This window comes from Zootermopsis nevadensis, unplaced genomic scaffold, assembly GCF_977971745.1.
Source record: "Zootermopsis nevadensis isolate Lab colony 2312 unplaced genomic scaffold, Znev_1.0 Znev_ptg000002l, whole genome shotgun sequence".
Classification (NCBI taxonomy): Eukaryota; Metazoa; Arthropoda; class Insecta; order Blattodea; family Termopsidae; genus Zootermopsis; species Zootermopsis nevadensis.
The window spans coordinates 18,681,976-18,708,898 of NW_028259134.1; the positions used below are offsets into that span (position 1 = coordinate 18,681,976).

General features: G+C 38.6%; 1 protein-coding gene across 1 annotated transcript; it reads right to left on the bottom strand.

Moving 5' to 3' along the window:
* Positions 1 to 1,254: 1,254 nt before the first annotated feature.
* On the bottom strand, positions 1,255 to 26,904 carry Isha (Insulator su(Hw) mRNA adaptor). Its single transcript, XM_087352631.1, has 20 exons — positions 26,747 to 26,904; positions 25,744 to 25,872; positions 25,068 to 25,229; positions 24,000 to 24,371; positions 22,724 to 22,941; positions 22,245 to 22,413; positions 20,973 to 21,241; positions 20,138 to 20,329; positions 19,617 to 19,744; positions 18,856 to 19,064; positions 18,209 to 18,380; positions 17,740 to 18,102; positions 16,292 to 16,456; positions 15,438 to 15,662; positions 14,541 to 14,646; positions 13,466 to 14,200; positions 8,159 to 8,415; positions 6,641 to 7,297; positions 5,834 to 5,902; positions 1,255 to 3,914 (listed from the first exon to the last, which is right to left on the bottom strand). The coding sequence occupies exons 1-20, from the start codon at positions 26,774 to 26,776 to the stop codon at positions 3,232 to 3,234; spliced, it is 5,310 nt and encodes a 1,769-aa protein (XP_087208757.1). The 5' UTR covers positions 26,777 to 26,904; the 3' UTR covers positions 1,255 to 3,231.
* Between the last annotated feature and the right edge of the window lie 19 nt (positions 26,905 to 26,923).

Below are 26,923 nucleotides of genomic sequence, written 5' to 3' on the forward strand. Positions count from 1 at the left end.
CTGTCCTTAGAACCTTTAAATACATGTTTTTTCATAATAAAATAAAAAATACATGTTGATACTAACATTTAAATTTTGCCATTACATGCCACAAATCCAAGTGTTTTAAAATATATGAATCTGAGGTGACATAGTTTACACTTCATGAAAAGTAATTTTGCCTGGTAAAAAAATAAATACTTTAATCTCCTATCATGTAGGTGCAACAATCTCCATAACATTTTAAAATTTCAGAATCTGAATTTACATGTGTTCAGACAATGATACAGCTAAATTTGTAAGGACAGTGTCTAAAAAGAGACTGAACAGCAAGACACTTCAAATACACATGGCACATGCAATATATTCCAATGCTGAAAACTGGAATTTCATATTTCAGGATATGGCCTAACGAACTATGTACTCCAGGAACTGCATGAGGTTAAATTCAAAACCAAGCACACAATTAACCTTCAGATCAGAACACATTCTAGTCTGTTACTATTTTCACAGAACCACATAATTCAAACTTGAAGTATGTGACAATATATCTGATCTTTCTGAAACAATGGTGACAAATATGCCACTATAGTGATATATATATTATTTGTGTGACTACAGAATATATCAACAAGCATAACACGGCAGAAAGAGTGGGAGACTGTGGACATAATAATTCTTAAGAATTCTGTAGTTGTGACAATTCTTAAGATGTTGAGTTTACAGGAAATAATCTATTCAATATTTATTAAGATGTTAACATGTGAAAAGTGACCCAATGCTTACAAGCGATGTTTCCATGGTCAGAGCCAGAAGTTCCAAACTTCAGCAATGCATCTATGCACTTGGCAATTGTTCTATTATGGAATTCATTCTTGGGCATATGGCCCAGGCCTTGACTTTGTCTGTCACTTCATACAGTAGCTGTTATTCAAAATAAAACATGTTTTAGGATGTATCTGTATGTCTGCAGATATGGAAATGACATAGGAAACTGAATATATTTGCCCAGAGAATTGTGAAATATTCTTAGCAGTTACTTCCACAGTTCAGCCAAGGTATATCCTGTTTAAACTGAAGAGGATCTGTAGATAAGTTACAGTAGATAATGATTACAGAAAATGTTAATACAAAGCCTGTTCTATCCTGCAACTGGACTGGGTGGGAGTTGAAATGATTTTTTTTGTTTATCAATGTTAAGTACTACACCAAGCCCCAATGACAAAGCTAATTTTTTAAGATGTCCCAAAACCTGAATCGAAAACTACACTCCTGTTTCCCGTAACACAAATTTTATTACTTGATTTGTTAACACCCATCAAAATACAAGCACATCTACATTTGTGGTACTAATTTGCAAACTTTGCATCAACTGAAGAGAACATTCCACTCATGTAGAGAAAGAAAGAAAAAGTTACAGTTCTTATACACTACAATTACAATCAAAGCTATTTTCTGGTCCACCATTTGCCTAGTTCAACTTCATGTTTTCATGCAAACACCTTCTTTCTCTCCATGTACAACATGCATTGTAACATAAAGGGATCTGTGGGCCCTACCACACTTTGAAATCCAAAATCCATATCAGTTCCACTGTGGAATGAGTAAATATGGATACATATAAATGTATAACTAGTACAGAAATACATTAAGACACATGTGCCAGGAAGCTGCAATGCATATATGATACCTAATCATTATTTTAAAAGGTAATGAATATAGCTTCTAACATCTAAACAAATATTTTAAATTTCCATGGGTTTGAGATACTAACCTATTAAAGTTCATTTCTCATCATAAAGCTACTCTCTTTGTATAGATACACATATGTAAAATCTACTCTATCCTTACTGAGTAAATATAGGCAAATCAGTTTATGCAAACATTATTACATTCAAAGTATACACTCTTTCAACTCTCAAGAGGCAAAATATTTTTTGTATATATATAAGAAAAGGAAAAACAAAGAATTATTATTTTTGTATCATCATAATATAATACAGATACTTCTTATTTACACAGCATGACCTATATATGACTGGTCCTAAACTACAGATAATTTGTCTATGTCCATATTAAAAGCAGAAGAGTAAAGAGGCATGAATATTTAAAGCATTACAATATTTTTACAGTAATGCCAGATGCAATGAAATGGTTATCAATGTACTGCCTGTCATTATATTGCAGTTTCATCATTAAAATTATACCTAGTTATTAACATTTTTCTTCCTACCAATTAATTATTCCAAATGCAATGAGGAAATCTAATGTCTCTTTAAGTACCCAAAATGCAATGTTATATAACATTACTGTATTGATGAGGTAAAACCCCATGTCAACACATCTGTTACTTAAATTATGGTCCAAAGGAAACACATCCAACACTCCATGACAGAGAACTTGTCATGATGGAAACACTGAAAAATCTAACATCTACTACAAACCCTACCCAAAGTTATTGCCAAATCAGCACTAAATGGCATGCCACTGTGAAAGTATGCATATTTATTTACACATATTCAAGAATGGACTACCATATGAAAACATGAAGCTGAGATGTATGGTGCCAGAATTTCAAATGTCTTTTTGCGTTGGACACTCCGACAACACTTTCAGGTCCTTCTCGTTGGTTGACACTGTTGCATAAGTTCATGACAACCAACCAACATAGTCAAAGAGCCACAGTACCTTGCACCTGTCACTCCATTTGAGTGCAAGCGCGTGCCTCCTCCATGCGCGCCGAGCCGACTGGCTGCGTTGTCCGTGAACACAGGAACACACCTACCTTGGGAGCAATGCGTGCCAAAGAAATAAAACTAGAAATCAATGGAGGGTTTTGTACACTACTTCCAAATTTTGCCAAAAGATTGAGACTGTTTTCTAGTATATAAAAATATAAAAGTTCTCTTTTATTGAGCATTACTTTGCACAATTTTACTGGCACTGTACTGAACCAAACTTGGATAAAATAATGACCAGGTTTGACAGTTAAAAACAAAGATGACTCGACTAAGCACCACAATGCATTCTTACTGACTAACACGTTCTTGTAACGTATTGCACCACTGTTTGCTAAAATGACCAACTTCCTGTGTTCACTTCATTCACAACCTCAGCACATGGGACACACGATGCACTTGCTGCTACAATTGGAACATTTAGAATCATTCTTGACTCACTAATAGGCAAACAACTCAAAGACTTTCTTCGAGTGACACAAAACCAAACACAACTAAATGGACTGACTGGGGGTTAACCTGCATTTTCCCCACCTGGTGCATCACTTTCCGAGCTTTGCTCAGCAGTACTTGGGGGCTGTTCATCATTGCAAGGAGTACCATCACTTTGGGGTTCCACTACTGATGGAGGATTACAATCTTCACCACCATCATAATCATAATCATCATCACCACCACCCTGTTCCAGTCGAGGCTCCTCTGCAAACTGACTCAAGTTCTTTTCCTCAATACTTGTCTCCATTGCCTCTTCATTTCCCCCATCTGCAGGGACAGGTTCAAGAGCCAGTTCTGCTGTGGGGGAAACATTGCTCCATCGAGACTTTCTGGCTCGATCCCTTTCTCCCTTCACATTAGGTGTGGCTGGGGCCTCCGTTTCATCCTCACACTGCTTTCCACCTGCATCCTCAGGTCTGCTGCCCCTTCTAGGGCCCATCTCCTCATCCCTCCTCCACGGACCAGGTCCATCCCTCTCCCCCCCTCGGAACCTTCCCTCCTCACGACCCCCTGGAGGTCCCCTCCTAGGTCCCCGTGGTTCCCAGCCACGAGGATGTCTTCCTTCTTCCCTTGCTCGACGCTCAAGATCATCAAATGGTGGACGTCCAAAGAAGCTGTCTGGTGGAGGTCCATCAACAGGTGGGCCTTCAAATCCCCGAGGGAACATAGGTGGTGGTGGTCCCTGACCTTCCATCCAGATTCCTGAAAATAGATGCAACAATGTGCAGCATGCAGGAAACAAGGTCCAGACACTCCACCTTCCTTAACAACATGTGGGACGATGAAGTTATACTGATTTCACAATAAACATTTTTTTGTTTCATATAAGAGGCAACTTAATTTCTAAAACAAAATATACTTGGATTAACTTAACTTCAATTTAACTGAATAAAATAAGAACCCCTATATTTTATTTCAGTTTCACACATGTCTCTGAATCAAAATCTTCACAACCTGTTTCCCTATGATCAATCCTCCTCCTTAGGGCTCTAGGCATGCTATGGGGTTTTGCCATGAAATTCTGTTTTAACAATACACCAATTTAAAATTTATTAAGTTTTGTGCAATATGCTGAATACAAGTCCTAAGACTTCCCTGATCCAGAATCAAATAACCATGCATGCAAAAAACAGAAATGCAGTGAATCTTTGTATCACTGGACATTGCACTGCAAAAGAGAGTTTCAAAAAGTGTAAAATTTTGTGGTCTGATAATTATAAGCTTTCTGTATATCTCATTTCTGTGTATATATATCTTTTTGGGATACCTGTATTAAAAAAAATTGGACAATATCAGTAAACAAACTCTAGTATTTCAAATTGTAGCCAGTCCCTTTACAGACAGAATTATACTGAAGATGGTTGCCTTTGGGGATTATGCATCATGTATTCTGCTAGATATTGCCCAGTATTTCAGGGGAGCTTACTGCCTCCTTCATTCAGGTGATAACTGCGGCAATAACCTCTGAAATGTTGGGCAACATCCATAAGACAGCCATCCGTCTTCAGACTGGTTGCTGTGAGAAACTGAAATCTCAAGTGAATTGTACTGAATCACCTTACCATGGCAATTTTTTTTAAAGATAACCATCTCCTGGCAGTTTCCCATTATCATCGAAATATTCCACAAGGAAAACTTGTTTGTAAAAACACTTTGCAGTTCTGAATAGTTTGTAGTAACTACTACTTTTGAAGACAAATTTAATATTGTAAACAATTACCTCATTACACAACAGTTATTTGCTATGAAAATAAATTTTGCCATGCTTCATCACTCCATGAGGTGTTACAATGGACTTGCTAGGGGACTAACAGAAAAAGAACAAATAGTGAACCTTCAGGTTCCACCAAAGGCTCTTGATTAACTGAGCAACTATTAATTGTCTTCTGAAGAAGGACTCTGCCTCATGAAGTCTGTTAGTTTCTCAACTGCAGATATTATATGGCAATGAATGGGAAAATGATGAATTGGAATTAATGTGAAAGGGAACAGTCATGGCCAATATTATGGTACTATCACAGCATTTGCCTGCGGGGCCAAAGGAAAACTACGAGAAACCTCAGTAAAAAGAGTAGATACTGACGAAAACCACAACAAATCACAATGCCCGATAATTTAGTACAAATGACAAAATGGTTGTGGCACATTTCTAGGTATTAACTCAGCATTTTTCTGGAGGGACTGAAGAAAATAATAAATTCACAGCCAGGTGAGAATAAATATTACCTAAATAGGAAGCAGAATGATAACTACTCAACTGTGAAATTCAATAAAAACAGTGGATACTAAGCTGTTCTGCTCGATCACATGGTATACTGCACTGAATGCACAATACAGGACTTACAGTCAGAATGTCTGAACAGAGGAATGCTAACCATGACATTCAGCTCAATTTCTTAGAAACAGATCAAAGGAATGCTTATGGATCTGGTCTGAATTATCTATAAGACTGGTAACAAAAATTGACAACAAAAGAGACACCCAATCTAAAGAAACTGGAAATATGAGTTTGTGAAAGTCCAGAAACTTGTGAAAATTAATGATGTTGTCGTAGCTATGTAAATATACCAAGAAACAGATACAGCCTTCTACAACAAACTACAGTGAAGAGGTTAACTCACCCGGTCGAGGCCCCGGTCCTCGCATTCCCATTGGTCCTGGTGGACCTCGCGGATGGAACATGGGTCCTGCTGAACATAACTTACCATCAGTATCATCTATGTACTTCATATCTACATAATTATTTGTAATACACATTTCAAAAGTTAAGTTCCACTCACTTGCTGTTACAAAATGTTATGGCCATTACTTTAGGAGTTTGGCCAATTACTGGTATTTCGTCCAGACTATCATAGTTGACTATGAGCACATAGTTTTCTCCTGTCCATACACAGTGCATGAATAAGTAGATCAAATACCAATAATTTCTTACTCCTGCAACATTGCTGTTTGTGTACTGCTGAAAACTGTTGTCAAGTGAGATAAGTCAGCAGCACACAACACAGTGACATCAATTATTGTAAATTATTTTTAAAAAGTGAATGTACATGAAAAAAGCAATGCCCCCGCCTACCTGCAAGTTATCTACCACAGACCGACTCAATTTTTATACAATTTGTACTTTGGAGCTTTTCCATTGTTTCTCTAACGCTAGGTATGTGTCTACAATAAATGAACACAAGGGATGACGATGGGGAAGAGAAAAAAACAACAAAAACAACCCCCCCCCTTCCCCCCATTGAAGCACACCTTCCAGTTACTTGTTACTGCTTTGACTATTTTAAATTAACATCCTATGTACATCACTTTTCCTTTTTTTGTTAAGATGCCTAATTTTTGCTTCATTTATGATAAAGATAATCTCTTTATTTAGAGGTTTGAAAGTTGTTAGTTTGTTTAATTTTCATACAAAAGAAAACGATATTTACCTGGTCCACGTAGTAAAGGTCGTGGCCCAAAACCATCAGGGCCCATACCCATCCGAGGTCCCATCATTCCTCTTGGGCCAAATTCACGACGAGAAGGAAAGAACTCTGGTCCTGGACCCCGGCCCCTGCGGTCAAAACCATCCGGTCTAGGACCCCTAGGATCAAAATCCTCTGGATGTGGTATCCGAGGATCAAATCCTTCTCTTGGGGGTCCCCTAGGATCAAAACCATCAGGAGGTCGTCGGCCACGTGGGTCAAATTCATCTGGATGCATTCCTCGTGGATTAAAATCATCTGGGACTGGTGGGTGAATGTCAAAGTCATCTGGATGAGGGGGACCCCTAGGGCCAAAAACTTCAAATTCATCAGGGTGAGGCATCCGCTGCTCAAAACCTTCAGGTCTAGGCCCTTGTGGCTCAAAACCTTCTGGTCGTGGATGTCTAGAATCAAAGTCTTTCCTTTCTGAATCAAATTCTTCTGGCCGAGAATCTCTGGGCAACATTTCACGTCCAAATCCATCAGGATGCCGGTCTATGCCCTCAGGTAGACCGCCTCGTGGGAAAGGACCAGGTGGCCGAACACTATCAGGCCTGAATCCTGGGCCTGGTTGCCTGAATCCATCAGGCCCTGGACCCCTTGGACTGAAAACAGGGCCACCTGAAACAAACATCCCAGACATGTGCTACTATGCTGCTGTATTGCTGTTACCACACACTGGAGTTTTGTAAGTCTCAGGTTAATTTTAGAGGATGGAAGACAAATGAAGGCTTCAGCAATGGATAGAGATGGGATTAATTTTCTATCTGCATTATCGTTTTTGCTCTGTGGAGTTGTGTAAAACAGAACAACTGTTGAATGGTACTGATAATGCCACAAGAAATGCTAAAACTCTTAAGAATTTTCCTCGTGCACCATAAATCAACGCGTCTATTATGAAGATCAACTAGTTAATGTTGTTTAGTGAAATAATTGCACTTGTGTCTGGGAATCCTATGAAACCTACATATACATTGTGGGCAAAATGCAAAATACTGACTGTTGAAGCAGGTGGTATATACTATTACAACTGATCTTCAAAGGATTAGTAACAAGTAATTTGTGTTAACTGTAATCTCATGTTTCAGTAAGTAAATTGAACACATGTATTGCACTGATGAACATGTACTGTGGATGACCTAACTGGGCAAAGTGTATACACTGAGTGACATGTTAAGCAGTAAATGGAAATATAAATTACAACTGAGTTCTGGATGGTCTCAAGTTTTAATTATTAAGATATAACACTGAAAAAAATAATAACTGAGCAACATTAAGGATATACAGCATGTGCAATCTTGAATTAAGAATGATCAATTAGCAAGTCTGTATGGATAACTTATAAAATTACTACTTTGAAATCTACTGATGAGAAGGGGGATAATCTTATACTGCACTAAATGACATGTTAGAATGGTAAGATCTGGTAAACATAACCACACTTTCATGGATTAAAGACAGAAATCAAATCATTACTCTTACCTGGTCCAGGGGGCCCTCTAGCACCCTGGAACCGTGGTCCAGGAGGTCCCTGATGACCCTCAGTTCCATGGGATTTCCTATTATCAGAACCACCTTCCTGAATTGCTGGTGGAGGAATTTTAGGGAGATCCAACAAAGATGGTGGGGCATTTGGACCAGATGCAGATCCCTCCCTCTCACTGCTTTGCTCTGCAGAGGAACTTCTGTCTCGGCGTGATAGGGGTGGTGGTCTTGAGTCACGACCACAAAATGAATTTCTACAATATAAAACAAACCCAATACACCATGTGAAGACATGTGCCCTACCACAAAAGAAAATTATTAAGATCTTAAAATTAGGTGCTAAGAAAATTAAAGTGAAATACAGAAAATGGACAATACTGCAAAACAATGAAACAAGAAATAAATATATAAAGTTCTAGAAAGGAAATTTCTTGAAAAGAAAGAAAGCAGGCATTTGGAAGACTGAAAGACAAAAAAACCAAAATTAGTCTTTGAAAAGATGTAATGAGGATCTATCAATAATTTTTAAATGCAGCATAATCTTACAAAGAAAACAATACCACAATTCTGACATCTCAAGTTAATTTTAAATAATTCATACTGAAAGAATGATTAAAGAAGCAAATGGGTAACATATTCTAACCAAATAACTTATAAGAAATGCATACATAATATTAAAAACATACCCTGAAGACATAAGCTGTGAATGTGTCAACCCATTCAGCTGGTTCAGAACAGGGTCCAGCATCCGGCTCTTGTGAACACAGCAATAAACCTCTGGGTTCCACAAAATGTGGAATGTTTCTGACCATCTAAGCAATTAGAAACTTCTCGAGAACTTTTCTCCATAGACTTAATTAAAATCACAACCAATAAACTGTGGACTTCTCATTACGTAATACCCATTCCCAGATTTAATAATTATCATAATGAAATCATACAAACCTTCAAATATTTTGCTAAGATTCCATACTGTAAGTCGATATTACAACAATAAATGTTATCACCTTCCATCTTTTTGTATCTATCACTGTATGAAGTTCCAAATTAAAGAAGACAAATTGTCAAAAACCAGAGTACTAGCAAACCCATCAATTTAGATCTTTCACTTCCTAAATAAATAATTTTAAATTATACAAATATGTATATATACACATTTATAATATTTTTAATGACAATCTTAAATATATTAATTTTAAATGGCTGTGCACTTTACCCCTGCATACAAACATACAGTAAAACCTGCACGTAACACAATCCTAAGTCTCCTCTTCAAACAGCTTTCCACAAATATTTACCTGAAGATAGGCAACACTCAAAGTACACAGAAATCTGTTCAGTGTGTTTGAAAAATATAGATAACTGCATATAACCTCTGTAGGAAGATACCTATATTGCCACAAGACATGAATATCTTGTAACATCTCAAATTATTCCATTCATCTAGCAAGCCTCAAGAAGGTCAAGAGAAATGAATGTTCTCTTTCCTGCTGTAACTTGCACAAGCACAACACAAAGCTGTACAGATCTTTGCTGGCTGCAATTACTTCAGAACAAGAAGTTACTGGTTTTAATCTATTGAGCTGCAGCATTAATTTAAAAAGTTCAGATTTACACAATGACCTCATTCTGGCTAAGAAGAGGCAGAAGATACACACAACTCAATGAACTGTGTCAACTGTGGTCTTCAGGGTAGTCTCATAGCCTAGATGTCATAACCCTGAAAACCACATGGAATCTCTGCCACTGTGAGAACCTCAAATCTCAGTAAACTATATCTCTCATAATATCTCTACTAGTATAGATTCCTTCTGTACTACAGTTTCAAACCCTACATTTCACAACATCAATACAATTTCTAACATATATAAAAGTTGCATAAATATGTACATAGGTCTATATATATGTCAATATTATATTTGACATTCCTAGTTGCAATGGTTCATCGGTTATCACATATACTGACAGATACATATATACTTTGCAAGGCCACTATATTATAAATTCTGAAGTTGACATGGTTGTCATGTTGATATTTTTCACAGTAAACAAATGGTAGTAATGGAGTAGCTTTCAAAGACATTATTGATGTACATACAAAGTTTCACACGATGCCACAAATTCATCTTACAAACGGAAATAAGAGGTGCGATCGGAAAGTTTCTAGACTGCGCCTATAAAAACCCGTACACTTATCTCAGGTATTAAATTCATCCATCACCCTCGAAGTAGTTCCCCTGGGAGTGAACACAACGATCCCAGCGCCGCTGCCAAGCCTGGAAATCTTTCTTTGTCAGCCTGTCAAGCACCATCTGCGATTGCCTGAATCTCTTCTATCGTCTCAAATCTCCTTACCTTTAGCTGAATTTTCATCTTTGGGAAGAGGAAGAAGTCACACGGCGAATAAGGAGGGTGCGGGATGACGGCCATGGTGTTTGAGGCCAAAAACTGCCGAACTTTGAGGGCGGTGTGCGCTGGCGCGTTGTCATGATGCGTCGCATGTGGAGTTCTTCCTTTAGAATCAGCTGTCAGGTCCCATAGCCTATCCCAACAATGTCGCACAAGTCGTTGATGGTACGACGTCGATCTTCGTGAATGGCCTGCCGAATCTTCGTAACATTTTCGGGCGTTGTGCTCGAAGATGGTCGTCCAGAATGCTCGTCATCATCGACAGAGGTTCGGCCATTTTTAAAACGCGAATGCCACACAAAAGTTTGTGCACGACCCATTGCGGACTCCCCAAATGCTTGCTTTAGCATTTCATAGGTTTCCGTAGCCGTTTTGGCGAGTCTTTGGCAAAATTTGATGCACACGCCATTCCGAAATCGCAGGAGGGTCGGTGTAATGCACTACCAAAACGCCCGTAACTAAGAAACAAATGCTAATTCGATGATGCCGGCTGGCACACTGATTCACTATGAATGTAGGCCGCACCCCCTAAAGGCAGAAGCTCGTACTACATCCGGTTCGCCCGCTATTGACACAGTTGGGAAACTTTCCGATCGCACCTCGTAGTACATACATGACAATGTCAGATTTTATGCAATTATGAAACAAACTTTTCTAGCTCAAGTCCTAGAAAAAATTAAAAGCCTACTTTTCTTAACAAATGTTACATATTTTTTAAAAATCACCAAACAAAATGTCTTTATCTTGAATTAAATAGTACTAAAACTGTCCCACCTCTTCTAAGTTTTTGTAGTTCCCCCAGTGGCCTAATTAATTGTATAGTATTAAAAGTACATAAGTTGCTGCTTCTGGTTTTATGATATTTGTACCAAGTTTCGTGGTAAAGTAACCTCTTGCCTCTCGTCCCATATATCAGAAAGAGTGACTATCAGCCAACACACAGACCTAAATTCTGTAGGTGGGAGGGGTACAGCAACCACAACCAATATGCAGGTTGAAGACAGTTTCCAGGAACAAATGTGCTCAAAATCTACTAGGGCATCAGTATGTAAAGTATTCTTTCCTTAAAGAATCTATAATTATTTTAGATTAAGACATGGAGCAACTGAATTATAATTCCACTAACTCATCAGGATGTTCTTAACAAACTGCAAAGACTTGTAATACAGCGTCAGATGCATAAAATAAATATGAGTGAAATATTCAAATATTTTCAGTCAAGAGTAAACTTAAATCAAGATGACATTAGTAAACTCTTACTTGAAGATTCTGAATCTTAAAGCAAATGAATGTAAGGAATCGTAAAGTAGTCTAAAAAATAAAGCAAAATCTTAGATGTGATGTTTGGTGATTTTTTGTGTTATATAAACAACTGCTGTACCTGCGATTCTGCTATACCAACAGTCCAATATTTTGGCAAACTTTTTAGACTGTTATCAAGCACTACAATAACACACTTCCACTGTACCTGTAATAAATTACCATTCTTTAAGCAAAGGCCATGTCATATCACAGGCTGTCCAATGCTTCTCACCAGAAACGAAGATAATGCAGGTGGGAACCGTGAGGGGTACAGTAAGATCAGGACAGCTGTATCAGAATCCACACACTCATGTCCATTAACAGCTGAAGTGACAAAGGACTCTTTCCCACCCTACAATTAACATTATTAGAGCCTCTACAAATCAGCTACATCATACTGTATGTGGTTTGTCTAAAAAAATTTAAAAAAGTAAAGCTGTCCCACTATACATCATGTAGGTGCTTGTGGGGAGAGGCGGTATAGCTACTATTTCTTCTTGACCTCAGCACTGAATAGGGGTGAATGGTCAGCATCATGCCCCGACCGTGCTTTAACACCCGGTACCCACTGAATAGGAGGTTGGGTGGACCCCAGAACCGGTCTGGACGCAGAGGCTAGAGGAAAAATCCTCTGCCCCTATTGTGGATCGAACCCAGGTTGTCCAGTCCTCAGCCAGTAGCTACACTGACTGAGCTATGCCAGCTCAGAAAACTCTAATGCATTTTGTTTGTGTAGAGAGAGAGAAAAAAAATTACTGCATTTGGTCAATCACTTCATTGGCACAAAATGTATTGAAGTCTACAGCAAACACAGTATACGTAATTTTATGGAAATCGTCACGTATACTTCTACCTATAATATAACAAATCTTCATTAAAGTACAATGCAGGTAGCCCTCGATTTATGCCGGGGATGTGTTCCTGGACGAACCAGCATAAACGGAATTGGCGTAAATTGAAAGTCTTTTATAATGTAAATCAATGGGAAGTCAATGCTATGCATTCCCAGCACCCAAACATTGACAATTAATATAATGGCATTATATTTAAAACTCTGAAATAACATAAATAAAATAAAGGGAATTTAAAAAATATATTTTATACACTTATAATCGGCAATTCGTTGTCCCCGTGATTGACTGCGATTCTTTCATGTGATTGATGTGTACAGTCATCTCTGCTGTTATGCGATAGTTGCGTTCATGTAAGACCTATAGAAAATCGTGAAGTAAAAATTACCCCGGTACCTCCACAGAGACTAAATTAGTCCTTTGAAAGTTTAAAGTGCCAGGAATGAAATTGCATAAGAGCAAAGTCGCATATGCAAAAGTTTGCATTTCACAAACAGCTTTTACCAATTCATCGATCTCATTGGAGCACACTCACGTTAACGAAACATACGTAATTGCAGAGATGACTGTATTTATAATTTTTATTCAAAATCAGCGATGTAAGAATTACGATTTAGTATAAGAATCAGTACGAGATACGTTGTAAAACATTATAAATAATAGTAAAATATATTTTTTTCACTTTTTGACTTGCTGGTTTCAAAATCGGCACAAATTGAGGGCTACCTGTATTTAAACATACCTGTTGTCATCCCTGTCAATGCCAGTGTGTCCATCATTGGCCAAGCTACGCAGCCGGTCCAGGAGACTTGGTTTCTCAGACTTCTCTCCTTGCTGCTGTTGAGGTAGCACCTGGTCTGTCCATGGACTAGGAACTTGCTGACGGTCCTCATTGTGATGCTGAGGCTCTCTCCAGTCTCGATCTCTGTCTCTCTCCCTATCTCTGTCACGATCACGATCACGGTCCCTGTCTCGATCCCTACCCTTGTCACGGTCCCTATCACGATCACCCCATCTACTCCTTTCTCTGTCCCTATCCCTGTCACGATCTCTATCACGGTCCCTATCTCTGTCTCGATCTCTACCCCTATCACGCTCCCTGTCTCTTTCCCTGTCACGGTCTCTATCTCTGTCTCTATCACGATCTCTATTTCGTTCGCGATTCCGATTCCTTTCTGATAATTCACTGCCTTCCCTTGAAGAAGAGTCCTGTTCTTGACTGAACTTGTTTGAGCTGTCCTTTTGCTGCGGTTGATCAGATGTTGCTGGTTGTGGGGGCTGTGCCAATGGTTGTGTTTGTGACTGATGGTCTTGTTGCTGCAGTGGTGGCAGTTGTTGCATCTGTTGTTGGAGATGGGGTGGCTGAAGAGCCACTAGGTGGGGAGGGAGGCCTTGTTGCATTGGTTGTCCTACAAGAGGGTGTCCATATGGTGGTGCACCTCTGCCACCCAAGGCAGCCAACATCGGGTCACTTATCCTGAAGAAACAATATCAAACATCAAATAACTCTTCTGCCTGCACAATATGAACTGCATGAAAGAACAGAGTACATTAATACAGCTCAGAGATATCATAATCTTGCTTTCCTTTCAGACACTAAGTCAATTACAGTAACAGCTTAGTATAAAACTCCGCTCAAGATCGCAGTGAGGTATGCGGAAAAACTAAAGTTCAGAATCACCTAAACTCTAATTCAGGAAACTTCAAAATAAGCCATTATAACAAATCATATGAGAAAATATGGTTTACCTCAAGACTGAAAGAGGGAAAAACTGCCATTTTGAATGAAAGCAGTGACAGGTGCACTGCATTCTTACCTCATCAATCCATCTGCCTGCTCATTTGTCTTTGGTGGTTCACCATCTGGAACATCCATCTCCATGTTCCCACCCTCAGCATTTACTCGCAAGGGAATGTTGCGGGCTGCAAAATAATACTGAATAACAACAACAACAACAACAACAAAAATCAGTGTAAGAGTGTACACTCATTTATCCATATTTATTGCACATGCCCATCAATCAAACCCCATTTATGAATGATAGCAATGTGAGCAAAGTACAACACAGGGACAAAACTGCATGTTCCACCTATGTTACTAGCTTGAAGATAGAGGAAAAAGACACATATCACATAAACCAAAGACATTACTGACATAGGAAATGTGACAGCAAGCTACAATGTACTGTTGCTGGGATAGACAGTTCTTTACCTGTTACCCTTCCCATGGCCAGATTTGCACTTGTGTGTGTGTGGGGGGGCCTGGGACAAACAAAATGTGGAGGCTCCCACCCCTGTTACAACCCCCTAAATCTGGCCCTGATCTTTCCATCCCTCTGATCACCTCACCTTTTATTTTAATGGAAATGCTAACTCACAGATTTCACTTAAACTACAGCAGATACAGGACCTTTCCCTCCACCACAACTATTTCTACAGTCTGGGGCCAACCAACCTATCAAGTAGGTACTGAGGAGTTTTTGTCCTGGAGGTAAAGCACCCAGATTATTTATTTTACCACTCACCTCCATCCAATACCAAGGTCTAGAATGTGTGGGATTTTAACCCTACAAGCCTTGATAGCATGGTGCTTAATGGGAACTTTTAATTTTGACATCTGACAGGGCCGTGATATCCCTTTAATGTGCAGAACACTATGTTTAATAAATATATTTTTCTATCTAATCTCTACCACATTTGTATGTCACATTTACCTTGTGGATGCATCCCTGGCGGAACTCCGAAAGGGACACGAAGCATAGCTTCACTCAGCCCTGGCAGGTTGGCTTCAGACGTGGGAGGTGGCACTCCAATAGGAGGTGCTGTGTGGGGAAGCCCAGTATTGGGTTTATCCTGGGGGGCTGCAGGAGCAGGAAGAGGGATCTGACTTAACTGGCCATGGGGATGGGGTCCAGGTATGATGCCCACTGGGGTGCCAGCTGGAACAAGCATCTTGTGTAGAGAAGCTGTACAGTTCTAAAGAGTACTAAGTACCATTCCATGAAGGCATATAGGGAGCATACAGTTAAAGATTGTTAGCTTTATGTTCTGCTTGACTTCACCCTGAAATTGTCCACTGGATAGGGCAGCAACAACAATAATAGTTCACAGGGAATAATGTAGAAAGAGGAAGTTGTCACATACCTGAGTTATCACAGTTCTTACATATTCATGACTGTGTACTGGCAACATTCCAGACTTTCATTCAGAAGGTAACCCAGTCTGAATCTCTGCAGGGGGCCAAAATGACTGAGATTTTTGTTTCTCTTCAGTCTCTCCGAAGACACTACAACTGAATTTGCATACAGGGACTAGGGGGGAGAGGGAGACATCAATAAGAACAGCTGGCCTCTGGGCCAAAAATCAAACTGGGCCCTCCCAAATATAAAACAGCAGAACTAACTCCTTAAGTACAACTTCCAGTACACAAAATATGGAAAGAACAGAAAAAATTATAACTGAAATATCTGTGGGCAGGTAAATGAGAGTGGAAATGGAGCATGCTGGCATAAACGTCAATGAATTGTAATTTGAACTAAGTGTTCAGAGTATCCACAAAAGTACTTACGGCCTGCATTGAAGGGGGAGTTGACTGGCTGGGGCACACCACCGATCATTTGCTGATGCATCATCTGTCCAGTAGGTGGCATCAGCAGACCCTGCATGGCTGGAGGAGGAACACCAATTGGGACATTTGGCATCATTCCATGGCCCATAGCCATGCCCATTGGAGCTAAGAGACCAGATGAATAGAAACAATAAAACTATCAGCAAGTCACTAGCCATCTGCTGACATTAAAAGCTGTCAGGAATTAGAACGAGGGAAAAAAAGACAAAAAGAATAAAAGTAACATGGAAAGGAAAAAGCCAGATAGAAAGAGAAAACAGCAAGACAGAAAAAATAATGAAAAAGATAGTCCTTCAATGGCATTCTGTTCATAGTGTTTAACAACAACATGAAAATCAGTTGATATCAACGCCTGAATTGCAAAAAAGAGATGGACGGACAGATATATGCAACTTGATAACAAGATTACAAAAAAGGCACAACAGAAGAACAGAAGTGCAGAAACAAATCATCCTTGATCAGTTGTATAACCTACAAAAGTTTTCTGTGGACAAAATCGTAACTTTTACATTTCAAAAGTGAATGTTAGCCTCTACATTATAAGAAACTTAATTATCCATGATTTCATAAACAACATTTATAAAATATATTAGTGAAAATATCTATGGCAAAGCTCAGCAACAAATAAGGAAAGAAAAAAAAATCAAGTAGAATACCCAGAGAATCACCAGGAAATAATATCTTGACAACACCTCAAAATTCTCACAATAATCTTGCAAACTTTGGTAAGAAACGAGATGACACCCTACTTCCTGCCGTCCCTTTGCAGTACCACAAACATTCATCTTCATGTTTTCATAAATAATGTGGTATTACATTTTGTTATATTTTACCTCATGGGCTCATGAGCAAACTACCTTCCCCTTCATCTGGTATGAAGACAGTGAGGAATTCCACAGACTGATTCTCAACAGAGAAAAATGGCCCTAAAAAGTGGCCAAAGTTGTGATCAACATTCCTACATCCATCAACCAGAAAGCAAATTCCCAACTTCATCTACATCCCTACAACTGGATATGAGATATTCAGGCAAGACACACTTCAAATTTAGTTTCATGCTTACCTAAACACCTTGAGAACATCTATCAGAATTTCTGAATTAATTATTCACAATACTGCCTTATATCTGTATAAGTGTGAATAAATGACAATTAACAATTTTTTAAGTACACAATTCTTTCGCAAGACTCTTCGGCCAGCCACCACTTCAAATGGAAGCTGTAAATTTCTCTGATCGTTGTTAGACATAATGTCATCACTCAAAACTAAAACAATAAAACTATGACGGTTGCTACTGGTATTTCAAGCAAACATGATTAATATCCAGGATATGTGGATGCTTTAAAGATTAAAATAAAAAAGAATCTCTTGTATGAGACACAACTTACGAGGTACATTGGGAAGAGCAAAAGGTGATACCATAGGCATTGCACCCGGTGGCGGTACACCCGTTATAGTTCCAGGCATTCCGGTTGGAATCCCTGGCAGTCCTGGAGCAGATAATCCTCCCTCTGGTGGTCGCAGGGGTGGAGGTTGTGATGTGTCGACTCCTACGCCTTGTGCCACTGAGGTAGTGGGGATGGCAGAGGCAGGTACGGGCAAACCTTCAGGAAGTGGAATGAAGCCAGGAGGGGGGGCTGAGACCCCCATGTCTGCAGCAGATATCTGGTCAGGGCCTAGCACTGGAGTGGATGGAACAGAATTCTGCTGCTGTTCCTGCTGGTGCTGTTGCTGCTGCTGTTGCATGTGGCCTGTGAGCGAAAAAGTGCATCAATACAACATGGCTGTGCTTTGATGTAAGTTAACGGGGCTATGAACACAGTCCTAAATAAGTATCATGAATCTGACAATACTTACTCTTAATCCACTCTGGAACGGTTTCTTCATCAATCATGCCACCTTCCTCCACAGCATCCAAATCAGAATCCCGAGTAAGTTTTACCCAAGGGATATAAGAAACACCAAGGTCCACTTCCCAGTAATCCTTCCATTCCTTTCCCTTAACTCCTTTACCAGGAGCCCAGGCCAACTACAAAAAGTGATACGTCAACAAAACAGCCATCAAGACGATGATATTCTTCCGGTTATGATGCCATGTGGACTCATAGGTAGATACCAACGTTTCGGACAAACGTACTGTCTCCATCTTCAGATAGTATGTTCCTCTGAAATATTGGTATCTACCTGCAAGTCTACACGAAATCACAACCCTGGATGGTAAATGGTAAATGGATGGTGATGGCTGGTGGCAGGCTTTGGTGTTGGACCTGCAGGTTCTGCTACCAGGGAGTTGGTTAGTTTAGAAAGAGAATTAGCAAATTAAGTACTGAATTTAGACAGTTCATCTGAGCAAATATGGTATGTGATTTTTCAAGGAAGAAAAAGTTCAGAGAACAATCACTACTTTATAATATGACCATACTTTATTTGACTTATAAATATCTATCTTGTGTACTTTTTGCAACAAATGTACCACAGCTCCGGAATGAACAAGATCTACTCACCGTAATGGCCTTGCCCTGCAGCTTATGATTCTTCAGCCTCTGTAGTGCCCTGTATGCATCTTGTCGCCGATTCATACAAATAAATGCACAGCCTCTAGGAGGGATCAAATCGATAGACACAATATCTCCATATTCACCGAAAGTATCCGACAGTTCTTCCTGGTGTACCAATTTTGACAGGTGTCCAACCCAGAGTGTGGTACTGCACACTGGAAAACAAGTTATTAATTTTTATGTACTATTCCTTGTATGAGAACCAAAATAAATACCTCACAGAAAATATGTCAGTGGGAGAACAATTTATACTGTCCTTTTAATTGTTTTCAGTTTTACATTAACAGTGAAAGATCATAATCCTTTAGTACTCATGCTTAGCAGAACATGTGTACAGCACCTTACACATCAAGTGCAGGTATATGAAACGAAAAGGATGTTGTGAAAGTTAAGATGGCACTTGGAGTAAGTAGCGTAGCCAACCTCATCATGAGTAAGGCACATACCTCAATTATTGGCCAATCTTATTTAGAAAAATGTATTCAAGGAAAAACACACCCTCCATAGCATGCCATTTTCAAATACCTCCAATTGCTGCCCTTCGTACAAATGTTTTGATACCATTTCACAATTTAACAACCCAAGAACAAAAATGTTTTCAGAAGTAAATAATAATTCAAAGTATATTTCAATTTGTATTGTAATTCCCAATGTTCATTTCATTCAAATGATATGTGGGCTGCCCTAATATTACAGTATCAACTCACCACATAAATGATCCTTCTTAATAGGAGGTAAACCTCGTTTTCTCCTTTCTCTTTCTTTCTCACGCTCTTTTTCTCTTTCCCTCTCTCGTTCCTTCTCTCTCTCCCGGTCTCGTTCTCGAGATCTTGTTCTGTAAATTAAGCCAGATTCTTATAACTACACTTTTACATCAATCTTTGTATGGAATAATCTCATGAAAATACCCGCGTACTTGATTATGGGAGAAATTTTCTGTTCATGGTCTCGTCTGGACACAAAATATACGCATTGTTTGAAGAATAAAGTCTTATTCTTCAAGAACGGGATGCAAACCATGGTAGGAGATTGCAGAAATATACTGCTGACATGATACGGCATGTCATGGGAAGGTATAGAGACTGGAACAATAGACATCAAAACATTTCATGAAACCATTTTTGGCAAACCACAAACCAGTGGCTAATTTCTTGCTACAATATCCCACTGATGTTTATAACCCCTTCCTCGTATATACAACCTATTTCTGATCTGACATATAACTCACCTTCTCCGCCGAGATCGGGACCGTGACCTTCCCCCATCAGAAGCAGATCTTGATCGTGACCTTCTTCCACGTCTTCGATCACGAGACCTTGACCGACTTCGCCGTCGCCGGTACATTTTAGAGTTGCTCAATGATGGACTTCTTGAACGACTTCGATCTAAGTTGATAATTTCTATACAGTTTGTATCAGGTCTGTCAGAAATACAAAGAAAATCATAAAAAAATCACACATATTCCCTGTATTATATTAAAATATTTCTGTGGAAGGAACACTCAACCCTGGAACTTAATAAAATCAAATTCTGCAATGTATGCTGTAGAAGGCACCATATTAAAGTAAGTGTTGACCATTTCAGTACATAAAGATAATTCTACATTGCAGAATCTTGCTTTAGCAGTAGATACTTACCAAAAAATTCCAAAGGTTTATCACTGTCTTCACAAGCCTGTCACATAATCCTGTATTCAGCTAGTCCAATTCAGTTCACAGTTTCACAGCCTATTTCTCTAAATTTTATACATTCAATAAATGAAATCAGCAACAGCCAGTCACAGTGGTAACGTGGTGTAAGGTACATACATTCTTGGACTGCTTCAACAGTACAAGTGTAGGATGGAAACCTACAAAAAACTTACACATCTGCATTTTTGTGCGAACAGACCCTTGCAAATGGGTGATCCTCCATCCAAAGAGTACTACAAAATGTTTCAGAATTAGTTCTAAATTCGAACTGGCCAGTGAAACTAATCCATGACAGCTGAATAAGCAGTAATTTAAAATTAACAAGTAAGCAGAGACTCTCAATTGAACTTGTATCCTATCCACACTGCTTACCCTGTTCTTTCCACGAATTCCACCTCAGAATCTGCCTGCTCTCCATCCTCATGTAGAGCATCTTTCTGTACTGAAGTATGTCCCCCAGCTGAATGGTCAACTGGAAGAGTTGGCGGGTATCCTGGAGGGGGTTGCGACATGTCCATGACAGGGAAAGTGTATGCTGGCTTATGCTGGTCAAAATCATGCTGGTCGTATCGCATGATTTGAGGTTGTGGCGGTTTGATTTCAATGGGTTTTAATTCACATTCAGATGCAAAGGGAAGATTCTAAAAAGAAAATAGATAACACATATTTCAGTTATTATTTTGACACATAAAAAATGTGTACTAGTTGACCCATATTATGTCACTATTAACTACTAAGTCATTAAGACATTAATGCCACTTTTATTTCTTCTGGCTGCTGATACAGCATGCCAATAACAAAGAACTGAATTAAATTTCCATCCACACTGGAGTCATTGCTTTTCAGAAATTCCTCACAAATTCTCAATACGCAGAAGTTACTTCTTTCCATCCTCACAAGTCTTCTGTTTAATTTCAGTATCTAATTACACACATGACATCTGAAGTACAGTACATCACCCTGATCATTGAGGCAGCAAGAACCTCTGAAACATCAGCAAACTTCTACCAGACTACACGGAGCAACAATCCAGAAGAGAGCCATCTTCAGACTCACCGCTGTGCAACCCTCAAATCCCACACACTAATAAAAGTTCATGGCATCTGCAATAGCTCTAGCGGTAAACCAAAGGATATATATCATTGACAAGAATTATAGAAACCTGACATGCATCAACAGACCTCAGAATTTCATATATATAAACAACATACACACTCGATATAGACGTTACAAATTACACTGACTCCAATGTGTAACAGGGATGCCATGAGTAATTCTTTAACAGTGAAAATCCAGTAGAGAATAAAGTGGTCTTATAACAAAAAAAATACTGTACCATTTTCAAATTATGATATTTAACTAATCTAACACTTGAGTAACAACGGCCTACAAACTCAACCCCAAACTTATAAACCCTTCGTTGCCTCCGTCTTCAACTACATTAAAATTACTTACATTCTAAACCATTACTTTAGAACTACGGCCCAATAATGATGTGGACAAAATGCAAACAACAGTTACAAGCCGCAAAATTAGGCTGTATGTTCTACGAGACAGTTTCTTCTTTATGATGTGAGCATGCAGTCTTACAGTATCACATTTCTCAGACCCCAGAAAAATATTATACACAGTCAAGGCACTCACAGGGAGAGTTTGAGCCAGGTGTTTATCAAACTCTTCTTCCTGCTGCTTCATCTCTTGTAGTTTTCTCAGTTTTTCTTCCATTTCATGCTGCTGCTGTTTCATCTGCTGCTGACTCATTTGCTGCTGCAGATTCTGCAGCTGCCGCATCACCTCAGGATTTGATAATATGCTGCACAAACATGCACACTTCAAAATTCATGTACACTAAACAGCCAACAAAAATATGAAGTTACAATAGCCTTCAGGTTTCCATAACAGTTCATATTTGCACAAGTCCTCTGGGTACAGTGCCATGTCAAAATGCCCCTTCCCCCCCACCGCCAAATAAAAACAAATTACTGGTGAAATGATGACTGCCAAGAGAAAACTAAATTACTCAGGAAAAAATCTGCCTCACTGCCATTTTATTCCCCACAAACCGCATCTGGATTGTTCTGGGATTGATGACGTTATTACACACACAACTTCATGTTTTGTACCTCTCTAAGCCAGTGGACTGTTGTGGCTGCGGAGATGGAGCTGCATTTTCATCGTCGTCATCCGACCCATAGTCGAAGTCCAAGAGTTTCTTGTCGAACTTGACTTGGTCCGCTTCCTGTCTAGCCGACGAGTCCTGCTGTTTCATAAGGAGCTGCTGCAAATGTTGCAGCTGCTGGATTATATTTGCATCCATGTTGTTACTGCTTTGGTTTTGCGTCTGGAAAACACAACCCAACATACAGTTAATCACCAATGATTATGGCGTTGAATAACATGACTACTTTGAAAAAGATGTAAATGATAGAATAATATTAATACAGACCTTACAGGAAGGTGTGGAAGGGATTCAACTGACTCAGCATACGTTCCAACTGTTAATTTTGTGAACATGGCGATGAACCTCTGAATTCAATAGAAGCATGTAATTTTTTGAATATCTGAATGATTACCACCTGTTCAAAAAAGGCCCAGTACCACAGAATTATTCAGGTTTAGTAATTCTGTAGCAATCAGTGCCTTCAAGAATGGGCAACCTAATACTGTTAAAACTGTACAGTAGATCCCTCTCATTACATTTTTCAATGGACAAACTCACTCATAGAGCAGAATCATTCTTGAGAAACTGACAGTCACATAGCTCATCAAGAAATCCCCCACCTTTCACGGAACCTGTAGGTACAACACCACATTCAAAAGAACTTGTCACTGGACTGTCCTGGGCCACAAGAATCCAACTCACATGCCCCTTTCTCATCACATACCCAGGCCTCCTCCCTTCCCTTCAGATTTTTCAACACAAAATAGCAAGGGTTATTGCAACCCACTGCTAAGAATTTCTCACAAAAATTCTAGAATTCTAACACTGAAAATAACTTCTTTTACAGATAATATCTGCCACTGTTATTGTAGAATGCAACTTTTCTTGAAAAAAAATTAAGTTTTCAAAATATGTTAAAAGCCAATAATTTTGCGTGGTTTCCCTCTATCCTCATTTGCCCTGAAACATTTTATAATTAAACCCTCGACAGCAATGTAATATAGTTGACACAAAGGGTTGATACATATTTTCATGCTTGCACTACTGTTTTATATTTTGGTGGACCAAGGTTCGGATTTCGGCTAGACACACTGTCGTGACCGAGGTGTTTTATGGTTTTCCTCAGTCCCTCCAGGCAACTACTGGGATAATTCCTTCCATGTTTCACAATTCATCATCACTATAAAACATATGCAGTTCAGAGAACATGACCCCTCCCCCACCAGAAGTAACATTACCTGAGATTTTCCTGATAAGAGATTAAATCCTGCTTGTCCAAACAACTGCAGAAGGGTGTTACTTGTTACCTCCATCTGTGTCTGACTCATATTCAGCCACACTGGTGTACTTGTGGCTTCTGGCTTTCCAGCATTCAGAGGAGTTTTGTTGATGTTTGATGGCGTTCTGTTCACAGCAGACGGTGGAGTCTTCATGACACTGCTTGAGTTCAAAATTCCTGATATGGACCCATTGCTAGTGTTTGACACAGTTGCTTGCTGGTCCTTATGAATGGGATGGTTTGGATCCGCCAGATCAAATAGTGGCTGAATTACTTCAGACTGAAAAACTGAATTTTTCTGCCAGAGATTCAATACTCGAATAACCTTACTCTGAAAAATGAGTGAGAAGAACGAATTATGCCCACTTTCTTTCAAATGTTTCAGTCTATAAGACAAAGCTAGGAACAATTATAAATTGATTCTTGACATGACATTCAAATAGTTCTGAACCTATGTTATGTCCATCAAAATTAACTCTCATTTTAACCATGTCTTAAATTATTTACATGTAAAAAAATTTTCAAAAGAGATTATAAATTATGTTTAATATCTATCTCCACACTTCAACAAATCATTAGTTCCTATCATCAAATCAAAAGGTAATATAGGTATCTTGGAGGTATCCAACCGTCTTCCACATATTACAGAGAAGCTATCTTAACCTACATTGCACATTTTTTTAGAGATCTATTACCACACAGAATTTCAAAATATTGCATTAAGTAAGGCTGATGTTTCTCTACCTTAACAATTCTCATGGCTGTCATATTCATACTATCAACTGATGGACATTAAAAAATACAGACTGGTATGGTATGTGTGGCCTCTAGTTGCAGGATGATTACATAAATATTTTGTAAAAATTTGTCAGCTGGTTTAAAAGTTAATACACAGCTGAGATGACATCGAAGAATGAGTCATTTCATAACAAACAAGCATGAATTTAGATGATCTGCAAGTTACACTACATGTGCAGCAACCTTTGTCAAAGATCAACTACTGTTTGATCTTTGTAGTTAGTCTTACCTTATCTTCTGGAGGGCATCTGAAGAGATTTATGAAGGTGGTTTGCATGTTCTTTGCAAATCGAGGTGCAAAAACATCTTTTTCTGCACCAAATTGGTGCCTAGACTGCCGAACTATTGAATCAATCACGTACAGGCCTGGTACTTTATACTCAGGTTTGCACTGAAATCATAATAATACAAACATTAGAAAATTGGTACAAATAATTAAGGATTAGGCATTTAAAACTTATAAAAGCACCAGTTACATACATAATTAAAAATGCATTTATGATAAAGGGTAAGAAAATGACAAAACAAAACCCAACAGTACTGTGAGAAAGATAAGTTTGGGAAACCAGAATCTTTTTAGTCTTATTGATATCCATTTTACTTTGCTTTCCTTCTTCTCATCACTGGTCCCTCAAACATACAAACTCAAGACTGACACTAAAATATTGGCCCATATTTGTGGGAGGGGGCAGAAATAAGGCCTGAGGCAACTTAGAAGACCAATGTAAATGTGGGAGGATTCGTGTAGCTGAAAATGGATACAATAACAGGTAATTTCCAAACAGTGTTGGCATCCATGCAAAGGATGAGTGACGATGAGTCATAAGCCGTGGTGTGATCAGACAGGAGTAAGAAAAGTCATAAATGTAGAAATCAGAATTCAAATAATTTAAGTGTAACCATACCTTCTGAATAAATTTCTCTACACTCTGTACAACATGTTTGTAGAATTTAATAGCTTTAATGGCACCTCTTGTGATTGATGTCATCTTTGCTTTGGAAATTGGAGGTTTGACTTCATACAATGCGGAAAGCTGCAAAATAAATTCAGCATTCTTAAATACTATGGTCACATAATGAAGAAACTAAAATTTATAATGCAGTGAAAATACGCTGTACCCTCTTTAGAATATACTATCCAAGTACATGAAAAAGTTTTATACTATTTATGCTTAATGCACCAAACAGATATATATACTGAGAATTAAATTAAACAAACCTAATTTGTACTACATATGAATGTTAAAGAAATACACAATTAATACAGGGGGGAAAATACATTTAACTGAGCCAGTACAACTACAGACAGCCCAATAAACCCTACAATTATAACAAAGATGTACACACTTCTAAAACATCAATGACCAAAAACGATTAATAATCTAACATTTTATCCTAGATAACACTTCTTCCGCGTATTTTTCCATAGATGAAAATAATTATATGGGTATAAATTATATGATTCTCTAAAGTTGTTACTATTAGTTAAAAACACTGTTTTCTGAAGTCCACGTATGATACAGACTATATCAATGTCTAGCTTTATTTCATATGTGAAAGTCTGTAAATAATATAATTTTAAATACCCATAAAAACGTTTTAAATAATCATTTACAATCCGACATGAAGTGGATATTAAGGACAATTAATGAGAAAGAGTAAGTTACTTGCAATTTGCTAAAAGCACAACACCGAGTATTATCAGTAATTAAATATTATTATAACCGAATTACATCGTCCGTAACAAACGTAATGATACTAAAGGGGTACAAGATGCAACTTAGGTTTCTGATGGAAGTTTATTTATATTGGGACTCATTTAACATTTCTCGGTAGCTTCTATCTGTATCAACGCCTTCCAAACTGCGTCAGTTCCAGGCATTAAACGATAAACCTTTCATCACTAACCTCCGCATTGAACGCTTTTACCGCATCCATAATTTCCACTTATATTTGTTTCTTAATTTGCCTCTAAAAAGTCCACAACGGCCTACATGATCAAGTAAATATTAACAAATGCACCCTTTTCCACTATCTCTTACTGTCCACCATGCTCCAAAATGGCTCCCTTCCCATGATGCTACC

What these genes read in the sequence shown, in the direction of transcription:
- Isha (XM_087352631.1), bottom strand. Translation starts at nt 26,776, where the DNA reads ATGGATGCGGTAAAAGCGTTCAATGCGGAG. An exon ending in GAATTCGTGGAAAGAACAGG is followed by an intron (nt 20,330 to 20,972) that starts GTAAGCAGTGTG and finishes TATTTCTGACAG; the next exon opens with ACCTGATACAAACTGTATAG. An exon ending in CTCCCCCTTCAATGCAGGCC is followed by an intron (nt 15,663 to 16,291) that starts GTAAGTACTTTT and finishes TGCTTGTTCCAG; the next exon opens with CTGGCACCCCAGTGGGCATC.